This window comes from Tauraco erythrolophus, chromosome 1, assembly GCF_009769465.1.
Source record: "Tauraco erythrolophus isolate bTauEry1 chromosome 1, bTauEry1.pri, whole genome shotgun sequence".
In the NCBI taxonomy this organism is placed as follows: domain Eukaryota; kingdom Metazoa; phylum Chordata; class Aves; order Musophagiformes; family Musophagidae; genus Tauraco; species Tauraco erythrolophus.
Genome location: NC_141465.1, coordinates 34,551,701 through 34,563,327, shown reverse-complemented (window position 1 = coordinate 34,563,327; position 11,627 = coordinate 34,551,701). Strand labels below are relative to the sequence as shown.

Sequence of the window (11,627 nt, the reverse complement as noted above, 5' to 3'; positions counted from 1 at the left end):
AAATAAGCATGCTTACTCTTATCAGAACTGGCTCTTTTGAGCCTTGCAGAAAGCAATTCTTTCACCTTCCTGGTTAATTTTAATCCTCAGCATTCTTTATTTCGTCTAGTACTCAGGGAAGTAAAGTGATTTAGTAGACCTGTAAAAGTAGTATCTTTATTTAAAGCTGCCTAATGTGATGCATTTGTAAGCTGGGGGTTTGGGGGGAGGTGGTTTTGTTTGTTGTTGGTTTTGTTTGTTGTTTTTTTTTTAAAAAAAAGCAGGACCTGAATCTGGGATAGCGAATAGGCAAAGAAGCAGCATGAACAGAAGAAAACACTAAAAGCGCAGGACAGAAGTGTAGGATAATCACGTTCTTTAGTATTAAGACTTTCACGATGTACCTGTAGAAGCGGACCAAAGTAAAGCTGTACATAAACCTGTAACGTCACCGTACTCTTCTTTGCCCGTCTGGTATGTTTAACCTTGCTGCCTGCGGGTTCCTGCCCACCTCTGTGGGGATGCGGTCTCCCCCAGCCGCTCCGGGGGCGGAGGGTGCTCGGGGCCCCTCCCGTACAAATAGGGTGGAAAAGCTGACGGAGGCCGTGCCCTCCGCCCCTTGGCTGCCTCACGTGCGGGGGGCACACCTGTAGGATGTGGAGGGAGCGGGGGCTGCGCCCTCCCTGTTGCCGCTCCGCCGCCTTCGCCCCCCTCGTCATTAGGCCGCGCCGGGGGGACGGGGCCTGCTCCGCGGCCGGGTGCGGGTGGCGGTGCGAGGCCGGGAGAACCGTGCAGCGGGACAGGGGCTGTAGCTTACGGAGGGACGCTCGGCACCGGCCGTCTGCCGGGACCCGGCGGCGGAAGCGGCCGTTCCGGGCCGCGAAGTCGCCGGCGGCCCGCTCGATCGTGTGTGGGGCTAGAGCGTCGCCAGGCGGAGCGGAACTCGGTGGTGCCGGAGAAGTCTCCGCTCTGTCGTGTGTGGGGCTAGAGCGTCGCCAGGCGGAGCGGAACCAGGGCGTCTCGGCGCGCAGGCGCGGTGCCCCGGCGCGGTGAGGGGCGGGCCGGCAGCGATGGCGACTTTCTTTGGGGAGGTAGTAGTGGCGCCGTCCCGCGCCGGCGTGGACGATGAGGAGTCGGCGGAGGAGGCCCGCGAGGAGACGCCTGAGGACCGGGAGATCCGCAGGGAGCTGGAGAAGAAAAGGTAGCGGCCCCAGAGGGCACCCCGGCTATTCCGCTCGCTGCTGAGGGGCGGCCTCGCCCGTATCCCCCGCGACGGACCCCCAGGGGCGGCCTCGGCTGGGACCTGGGCCCGGGTCGGGTCAGGGGAGCGCTGCTCCACTTCTCTCCTCTTTTTGCCAGGGAGATCGACGTCCTCTGGACCCTGAAGTCGGGCGCGTCTGCGGAAAGCTCTGCCGATGAGCCGTTTGTGTGCTCGACATTTATAGTGGCGATAGGACACAACGCTGCAGGTAGGTGGTGCCAACTGCGGCAACAAAGAGTCCGAGACTCGAAAACGCTGTTGTTCTTTTGCTGAATTTGAGAAAGTAGGACGTAAGTGTGCCAGGACCCTCCCTTTGTCTGTTTTAACGTTGGTCTGTGGTGTAAGAAAGGTCCTTGAGGGTGTCCAGCTCTTCGTTTAAGGAGCGGAGCTTTAACACTGAGGCAGCTGAGCTGTTCAGAGAAAGCCAAAGTTAGTCTGCGCATGCAAAACACAGTTTTTGTTATAGCTGCGTATTCCTCCTCTGAAATCGTGGTAAAATGGTATGTTTTCAAGTTGAAGGGAAAGGCAGAAGCAAAGCATGTTTTGGATTTTAGCTGGGACAACCCCCCTTTTCCTTTATCTGACTGTTATTTGGTAGACTCTCCTGGATTGTTTGTTAATTGGCAAACGTTTCCTTTTAATAATAGAAAGTTGCTCAGTGCAGTCTAGTGTTTTGAAATAGGGATACGTCAAAGACGTAAAATTATGGGTCAATAAGCTGTAATTTCTTTAATTTCTAATGAACAATGCTTTTTTGAAAACTTTTTCGTGATCAGTCAGTCCCTTTCTCGCATTTGAATTCTCCACTTGTTCGAAACGCCCTCTTTTGAAGTGGCTGTTTACCCATTAGGCCTAGAGTCTTGAAACACCCTCTCCCCTTCCCACACACAAGTTTGAGTTTTTTAATAGCTGTTTCCATGTGGATATAACGAAGTTTTAAGTCTTCCTTACATTTGGGTCACATCTAGATGACATTTAGATTATATCTTAAGTTAATTTTGCTAACTCGTTTTTTTCTTTGTTCAGGTTTTTCCTTGAAAAATAGTTATAGGTATTTTAGATCTGTCTTCTGTTTAACAGTAACTTTTGACAGGAATCTGATTTATGAATATTTGGGTTAGGATCTTTTTTTGCCACCAAGTTGTCCATACTCTTGTCTCTGCTTCCTAGAGCTAGTGTAATAGTTCTGCCTTGCTGGTTCAGTGATTTTTTTTTTTTTTTTTTTTGAGAAATCTGTTATATCTGGTATGTCAAGAAGCATTAGAGACTTAATATTTACAACCTTCGTGTATACTAAAGGAATCAAAGTTGACTATAGTGATATAATTCCTGAGAATATATGTTTTTGGTGTTAGGAATCTCCATATGTAGAACTACTCTTTTAAGCTCTTGATCAGTGAGATTGCTCACATTTTTCATCTTTGGTGGATTTGGTCAGTAAATGTATGTCGATAAAAATAAGTTATTTTGTTTTAACTTGAGATTGCAGATAAATAATCAGTTCAGGTATTTATTTGTAGATTTTATTCATTATAAATTAACAGTATTTATTGGTTTTTGCAGCTTTCCTGTCGTCTTTTATTCTGGACTCTGTGTGTTGGGAAATAGTTGGAGTTGTGAAGCTTTGGAATGAGTGGTGTCGAACATCCAGCACGACAAGCGTCCTCCCGACAGATTCTTTCTGTTTGTTCTACCGATTAATATCAGATCCAACAGTAAGTGACTTATGCATGGATTCTTCTTCATTTTAGCTTTCTGGAAAAGAGAGCAACCTTCATCCTCCCCTGTGGTTGTTTAGCCCTAGCTGGCAACCAAGCACCATGCAGCCACTCGCTCACTTCTCCTCCCTGGTAGGATGGAGAGGAGAAAATACGAAAAAAGGCTTGTGGGTCAAGACAAGGACAGGGAGGGATCGCTCACCAATTATGGTCGCAAGCAAAACAGACTCGACTTGGAGAAGAAAATCAGTTTAATTTGTTACTAATCAAATCAGAGCAGAACAATGAGAAATAAACCCAAATCTTAAAAACACCTTCCTGCCACCCCTCCCTTCTTCCTGAGCTCAACTTTACTCCTGATTTCTCTGCCTCCTTCTCCCAGTGGTGCAGGGGGATGGGGTCGCAGTCAATTACATGCTTTTTCTGCTGCTCCTTCCTCTTCAGGAGGAGGACTCCCCTCTCTCTTCCCCTGCTCCAGTGTGAAGTCTCTCCCATGGGAGACAGTCCTTCACGAACTTCTCCAGCATGAGTCCTACCCACGGGCTGCAGTTCTTCACGAGTCCTGCCCATAGGGTGCAGTCGCTCAGGAACAGGCTGCTTCAGCACAGGCTTCCTGTGGAATCATGGTTGCCTTTGGGCACAACCACCTGCTCTGGCATGGGGTCCTCCATGACTGCAGGTCTTCACGGACTGCTCCACTGTTTATCTCCATGGGCAGCAGAGGGACAGCCTGCTTTCTCACCATTGGCTGCAGAGGAATCTCAGCTCCCGCTCCATCTTTGCTGACCTTGATGTCTGCGTAGCTGTTTCTCTCAGATCTCAGTCCTCTGCTGCAGCCGCGCTGGGCCCAACCAGCCTGATGAACCTGGGCAGTCCTGGCAAGATGAGCTCCACTCAGTAGGTGCCCTGGGAGTGAGGAGGTCCAGAGCGCTCCCTGAGTCTCAGTTTAGGGGGAAGGAAGGCCCTTGGCCAATGCTGCCAGGTTGCAGGGAACCACTCCCTGGCCTGGGACCACGTGTGGGCCTGCAAGGCACCCAGCTGTGCCTGGGGCTGCTGAGTGCAGACAGCCACCAACATGGGAGGCCAGGGGTGAAGTCCACACAGCCTTCTCTCTCCACTACAGGTTCTGCGGTAGGTGGGGTTTTTTCCCTTCTTAAATGTGTTATCACAGAGGCGCTACCACTGTCACTAATTGGTTTGGCCTTGGCCAGAGGTGGGTCTGACTTGGAGCCAGAGAAGCTTCTAGCAGCTTTTCACAGGAGCCACCCCTGTAGCCCCTCCCCTGCTACCAAAACCTCACCACACAAACCCAATACAACCCCCTACCCTGCCCAGGGCAAACAAAGCATTAAGGGTGCAGTATTCTGGATTAATCTGATCAGAAATCTGAAGGGTCGTTGTGCTCCCTAAAAATATTCGAAATTCTGGTGTGTGAAGTTCAGTACAAAGAAGATGTGTAACAGCCTGATTGCTTCTCATCAGTTGTGAATGAAAAATTCTTGTTGAAATAGAGTTGAAGAAGCCTGAGAAAACAAGTTGGTTGCAGTCACGTAATCTTGACACGTGATTATGAGCTGTTGTGCTGTTTAAACCATATGCTTACGCAACTTTTTTTTTTTTGAGGTTTTATTGTGCCAGTGTAGTTGCTACGTTGCTGAGGATCAACAGTTCCAGTGGCTTGAAAAGGTAAAGCTGGCAAGACAACAAATTGAGCAATGAAATCTTAGGGGTGGGGATCTTCAACTTAAACTAAGCGTCTCTTCCTTTCTAAGCATGACAGCACTGTAAATAACTGTTTTCCCTCTGGCTTTCTTTTCTTAAATATTCAACAAATGACTAAATTTACTATCTGCAGATTCTGTGAAATTGCGTTCTAGATGCTGCCAGTTGTGTCTACTGTAGCTTACCAACTTCATGCAATTACCTCTTTTGGACAGTTTCAATTTTGTTGCCCTTAACTACTTTCCAAACCTTTTTCCCATTTGGCTTAAATTTTCTATGGCTTATTGCAGCTCTTGGAGAATCATTCTTTAAAAAATAGTAACAGCATTTGTACAGCTGCCAAAAGATTACCAGACAAACCTGTTGTGAAACTCATGATGGATGGTATGTTCACTAATTGGTGTGTTCTGTTCCTTTCACAAGGAGAAACTCTAAAGGAAGGTGCCTCCAAAGCAGTATCTGCCTCATTCATTCGTATACTGAGTGCCTTACCCCAGCGTCATTCGAGTACACGAATGCTGCTGGGTCATTCAGGTCCCTCCAAATGCCGTCACGTTGATTTTAGTAAAATAAATCCAGGGGAGGAATGTTCCAGCTGTTGCTTTTCTTTATGGATTTGAGTCACTGCTTAGCCTCAAGGAAGTGTGGCTTATTTGTCTTGCTTATTATGTCTAATTTTGTGTGCTAACCTGCCTTCCTTTAAATCTCTGCTGATCTGATGAACAAGCAGAGATTCCAAAGCTCTTATGTTATGCTGAAATTGTGTAAGGCTGTGGCTAGAGGTACAAAAAGTGAGATAAAAAGCGAGGTGTCCACTGAGAGCAAGTCCTCAGCCTGACCTGAGTGATACCTGCTTAGTCTAGCCTGCCAGCTGGCCTAGCCAGCACACAAGAAGGATTACTTGGTTGCAAGGGAGAACACAGGAGCATCTCAGTGTGAAGGAGCCAGAGAGATTATGGGAAGGCAAAGAGGATGAAAAACTGGGGAGACTTCGCTGAATGATACAGAGTTTTCAAACTTAAGCTTGTGGAAAAGTAGCCTTTTGTGGTTCCTTGGCTTGTTGGAGAGTTTAATTTGCTTTGTTGGGGGTTCACTTTGAAGTTTAGAAATCCTAAGACCTAAAATGTTTTTGTTTTGCTGTATTCCACACATTTTTGCACTTCATTTAAACTGGCATTACAAAAGAAAAATTGTGGTTTTGCCGTCTTCCCTGTTTGTGTTTTTCCAGCTGTTTGCTCATGTGTGTTATTTGAAATGTGGGGTGTTCCTGAACAATAGGAGCGTACAGTTTTACCAAGTCAACGTTCTTGAGTGTTTTTAGACTTCGTGGCTATTGGTGTTTTTAAATGTACCGCAGAAACTTTGTGCTGGAAATCTTTTTCTTTAGACCTGATCTGTATGCTTCATAAATTCTGATTCACTGAGCGTCTTCACGCTCTCCATGAGTCAGATTTTTATTTCTGTGTGTTGTCTCAGTAAGTGATCGCTGACAAAATGAGAACATACAGACTACAGTTTTGCTGTAACACGTAGCAGCCAGCTTTTCCAAGAAAGTAAACTGAAAAAACCTGTGCTTCTGAAAAATTGTGTCAGTTTTATATTATACAGTGGTAACAACAGTGATGTGAGAGAACAGTCAACTTCCCTTCTGTGACTGGTGCCATATACAGACATGTATATGGCATGTGTGGAGAGAGAGAGACACACAGGCGAGTTTCTGTGATAAACGTTTACCAAATCCCCTATTTCCATATTGATCATAAATCTGAAGAGGGCAGTGTAAAGGGAAGGTGCAGGTTTATCACGCTTCTTCTCATTTTGCAATGTATTTTTTAAAAACGATGGATTCCAACTCTAACCATTCTATGATTCTGTGATCACTGTGCAGCATGTTGGTGTTTTGTTATAGCAAGCAATGGATCAAAAAGTATGTTTCATACAATGTTTTCAAAGCTCTCTTCTATTTTGAGGAAAACTGGAAAAATTAAGGTCCTCTCCCACTTCAACTTGAATATAATTAAATCTGAGTATTTAAAATGAAGACTGTTTCTAAGTACTGTAGAACATCTGGGGAGCACAATTTCAGTTTCAAGTGTCTTGCAGCGTAGCAAGCTGCCGTCCTGTCATAAGCAACCTGGTTTTATTTGGAGTCCTTTTTCTTTCTACAATCACCATTAGTAAAAAAAAAAGTAAGTCTTAATGTATCTGCATGTGAATAGAAAGTACTGAAAACCTAAAGCATTTCACAAAAATCAGTAGACTTGGTAGATATGTTAGTGGTTCTTTTGGTATTTTTCATCTCCATCCAAGGGCAATGCATGTGAAAATGCTACCTGAAGGTTGTGATTCCAATTTTAGTTAGTCCTGCAAACCTGAGTTAAACTGCCTTTTGCCATCTGCACTGAAATTGAAATGAATCTTTTCTGGTTTTATGCTATTGCTGTGAGAAGATAAGTTTTACTTATGTATTAACATTTTTATTTCAGGTTTTTGGCTGTATGCAAAAGGAGGGCTTGCAAGTAACCATTCTTTCAACGTGTCCTGTAGCTGATTATAAAACTCAGGAATCCACTTTAACACTTCCTTCTCCGTTTCTGAAAGCCTTGAAGACAAAAGAATTCAAAGAACAGGTCTGCTGCCCACTGCTGGAACAACCTAACATTGTGCGAGATCTTCCTGCTGCTGGTATTTTGCAATTCCAATTATTTACAAGGCTGCTAGTGGCAACACAAAATTCTCTTTGAAGAGCATCCCGTTGCAATTAGAATTTTTACTTAATGGTGTGAACTGGCTAACAAATTCACTTTTTGAAAATCAGTTCCTAACAGTTTGACATCTCACATGTTGCCTTGTGAAATAGGGACAAATTTCAAAACCACCCACAAATCCCTTCACTGTTTACGTGTGGGACATAAGTACTAGCAAATTCGTAAGTATATCCTCACAAAGCGTATTGTATATTGGGATTTTGGGGCGTTTTACTTATGAACTAAGTATGTTTTATTGAGAGTCACTTTCATCTGAACATGCAACTGAGGCTCATGAAGTCCTTTCTGCATTTTACAGATAAAGTAGGTTTCACAGTGCTACTGGTCAGCTTTGTGTAAAAGTTAGATTCAGTTTTATTGTGTAATCTAATAAAAACCCCAGGCTTTTCATTATAGAGTACTGAATCAGTGGTAGCATCATGAGGAAAAAAACTTGTGTGGCAGGAGCTATAAGTGGATGATTTTTCTGCAAAAAAGTTTGTCTAGTCTGCTCTTTGTTTTGAGTTTTTATGTTTGATTGGTTTGGGGTTTTTTTTTAGTTGTTTTTGGTGATTGTTTGTGTTTGGTTTTTTCTTTAACAGAAGCTCATATTATTTTTGTTTACCAATAATATACAGTTTTCAGTTAAGGCATTTGCCAGGAAGAAATACCAACTGCATTTTAGTAATTTTTGGTGGTTTATTTTCTTGTGTACCTGGGGAATGAGGGATGGCTGGTCTAGCTAGTCAGGATCCTGAGTAGCTAATTTATAAACTTTTATGCTTTTGAAGTTCTGGCCAGAACAAATGTGATTTTATACACAGAACTGAAATTCCTTCTCTGCTGGATGTAACACACGTTTTCTTTTGACTAGTTTTGAGTTACTGTCAAGTATGGGAGATTCCTGCAGTGTTGTATCAGTGTTACACTGATGTTATCAAACTGGACACGGTTACAATTGAAGCGTTCAAGCCTCTGCTTTCTTCTAAAATCCTGAAGAATTTAGTCAAGGTAAAATTTCATATTTAATAATCAAAGGGAGGTTTGGTTGATTTTTGTCTGTCTTTCATCTCTTGCGTTGTGCTGTTGATGTGCCCCTATGAGGATTCCACCTGAAAAGGCAGAAAAATAGACTTTAATGATAGGGGACAATGATTTCTGGTATAGTACCTGCTGTAACATCTTTTTGTAAGTAAGTTGCTTAGAAATAACGACTCTACAGTTTCCTTCAAAACTTCATTCTACTTTTCAGGCTCTTGTAATAATGTATCAGGGAGTGATTTCCTGTGGTTGTTTAAGCTGCAGTTTCCTCTGGAGGTGTCTCATGTTAAAATCTTTAAGTATCTATTTTATTCATTTTTTTTTACATCCATATGCAAGGTGGCTCTGTTCTAGCTCTGTATCTCCCTGTCTTATGCCATACATGTAAGCTTCTTAAGAAATTTATTTCGACCTATAACTTCTTTCTGGAGTTAAAAGACTGAATTGCTGAAGATGATTCTAAAGTTTTGCGCTCATCGAGCAGCTGTGAAATCATGGTGTTACAGCTACTAAAGTAAATGTTTTGCTTCTTTTGTGAAATGCTTTTAATTGAAGTATAGTTGGTTCAAAACACTCCTCAGTTTGGCCAATTGAGCTTACATTTAAATGACAGAAGAGGTTTGTGTGTTCTGAAATACTTATTTCGGCTTTAAACGGGGAAATTGCAAGTTAGTTTTCATTAGAGCTTGTACTGGTCTGCTAAATAAGTCTTAGCAGACTAGTACGTAAACTTGCAAGGAAGAACGCAAAGTAATGAATCCCATTCTGTGGTTGAACTGCAGATTGCTTTGGAGCCTTTAGGAGGTCTCTGGATACCTTCATTTGGAAGACCTGAGTTTTGCTTGCAGTCAACGTTTTAATAAAACTGCTCTTCAGAGTTAATAAAAATCAGAATAGAGGATAGGGAGGCTTTTTTGTTTTGTTTTGTTACCAGCAATGTAGCTAATGCTGATCATCTCTTCCTCCTTCCATTATCTCTTCCTAGGATGTATCTGAAAGCACGAAGATTTTGAAGAAGTTACTGACAACCAATGAAACTCACAATAATATCTATATCTAAAGAGGACATTTATGACGCAGACTGCACTTTCGTGAACTCCAGTTTCTTCTGTAGAGGACGTTTTGGAATTGTAGTTGTTTCCTTAAAAGTGGAATAAATTCCAGTAGGTTTTTATTTCTGCACTCATGTTTGTTACTTTCAGATTCATCACTACAAACATGTATTTCTTCTGCATGGCCTGGGAGACTTTCTTCTGGAGTGATTTTAGGAAAGATATCTTGAATATGAAAAGCAACTTCTTTTTCTCCCCCTGAAGGGATTGTCTTGTCTAAATGTATACCTTTTATGTGTAAAAGAGGAAATGCAGCTAAGGAATTCTGTCCATATCTAATGAGAACACCTATTTTTTACTTTATTTTGAAACACAAAAGTTTTCCTAATGTTTGATTGTTGTGGTTTAGGCTGCTCTGGCAACTAAACTCCTCACAGCTGCTCACTCACCCTCCCCCACCCCCCCGGATGAGGAAGGGAATTAAAGAGAAAAAGGAAGAGACACCTGTGGGTTGAGATAAAAACAATTTACTACTACTGCTACTAATACATAATATTATGTATATACATACATACACAGATATGTACAATGATAAATATATACGAACGAGTGATGTACGGTGTAATTGCTCACCACCCCTTGACCGAGGCCCGTCTCATCCCGAAGTAATGATCCCAAAACAGATGAGTCCCGACACTGCAATCCTGGACGAGCAAGAGGCCCGAAAATAGAGAGTGAGACAGAGAGAGCACTCCGAGAGTCTGAGAGTTAGAGCCCCGGAAGAGCAAAGGCCCTTCTTTCCAGCTGACCCTCACTTTTATCTTGGGCATGACGCTGCATGATATGGAATACTAATTGGCCAGTTTGGCCCTCAATCCTAAGTCTAAGTACAAATCATAAGGAGAGTCATGGACCCTTTGTCCCAGCTGTGCTCCCCCCTGTCCTGTTGTGCTCCTGCACACTGGCAAGAACATGGCAGCTGAAAAGTCCTTGATGTCTCAGTGCCAACTGTAAACATCAGTGCGCTGTCAGCGTTTTTCTCGGAGCAAGTCTCAGACTAAAACCAAATCACGGAGCTCTTCTGGTTGTTAGAAAGAAGAGCTGACTCTGTCCCAGCTGAAATCAGGACATTGATCCTCTTGAAAGATTTGTCTGTGATTGAGAAAATATGCTCTGCATCTTTTTACATGCATAAATACATAAAATTTTGTATGTATGAATGATATGTATGTATGTGTGCACATTGTTTTATATATTTGTTGATACAAAATTAAGTAAATTACGGTCAATACCTTTAAAAGACTTACTAGTGGAAAATAAGCTTGCTTCACAGATTAGTAGGAGGCAGGAGTGTGGAGCTGTTTTGAACTGCATGGAAGGGCTGTGACTTGGATTCACTGAGTAGATTGTCACTTGTGTTTAGGGTGCTGCTGCCTGCAGATCTGGCAGGAAGAGAGGTGTGCCCACATTCAGATGCCGCAGCTCCCATTTGCAGTGCCTTGCGGAGAGCTCCCCTTTCTTGGCAGTTTCAGCTTCAGACCTTGATCAGTTGCTTGATCAGAGGTGCAGTAAGTGTTCACTGCAGTCAGATCATAGAATGGTTTGGGTTGGAAGCGACCTCAAAGATCATCTAGTTCCAACCCCCCTGCCATGGGCAGGGAAACCCTCCACTAGATCAGGTTGCCCAAAGCCTCATCCAACCTGGCCATGAACACTGCCAGGGATGGGGCATCTACAACTTCTTTGGCCAACCTGTTCCAGTGCCTGTTCCAGTGCCTCAGATCTCTCAGGGGTGGGAACCTCTCCTGGGGAAACAGGGTGATAGGCTCATAAGCGGCTTCAGGTGGATTTGCCGGGGCAAACATGTAATTTATCCACTTTAAAACTCCAAATTGCTGACAACAGTAGGAATAGTACAAGATCTCTTACGAAGAGTATGTGATTTTTTTTAGAGGAAAGTAAAAGTTCAAGTTTTAAAGTGTCTCAATTATCTGAAAGTTGGTAACAATTTCAGCACTGTATTTAAAATATTTATTAGGATTGGCATGAAATTCTGACTTGTATATATCCTCTGTTTAATTTAACATTTTGTTAAAGAAAATGGTGT

General features: G+C 43.3%; 1 protein-coding gene across 1 annotated transcript; it reads left to right on the top strand.

Moving 5' to 3' along the window:
- The first annotated feature begins 1,042 nt into the window (after positions 1-1,042).
- Positions 1,043-9,650, top strand: PSMG1 (proteasome assembly chaperone 1). The gene is made up of 7 exons (XM_009991341.2): positions 1,043-1,180; positions 1,339-1,448; positions 2,804-2,955; positions 4,582-4,644; positions 7,167-7,365; positions 8,302-8,438; positions 9,454-9,650. Exons 1-7 carry the CDS (start codon positions 1,050-1,052, stop codon positions 9,526-9,528), a joined length of 867 nt encoding a protein of 288 aa, XP_009989643.1. The 5' UTR covers positions 1,043-1,049; the 3' UTR covers positions 9,529-9,650.
- The last annotated feature ends 1,977 nt before the right edge of the window (positions 9,651-11,627 follow it).

Bases quoted from the DNA above. Each gene is read 5' to 3' on its own strand.
- PSMG1 (XM_009991341.2), top strand. From the start codon at position 1,050: ATGGCGACTTTCTTTGGGGAGGTAGTAGTGGCGCCGTCCCGCGCCGGC. The intron at 1,449-2,803 runs GTAGGTGGTGCC...TGGTTTTTGCAG, and splicing joins GATAGGACACAACGCTGCAG to CTTTCCTGTCGTCTTTTATT. The intron at 4,645-7,166 runs GTAAAGCTGGCA...TTTTTATTTCAG, and splicing joins AGTTCCAGTGGCTTGAAAAG to GTTTTTGGCTGTATGCAAAA.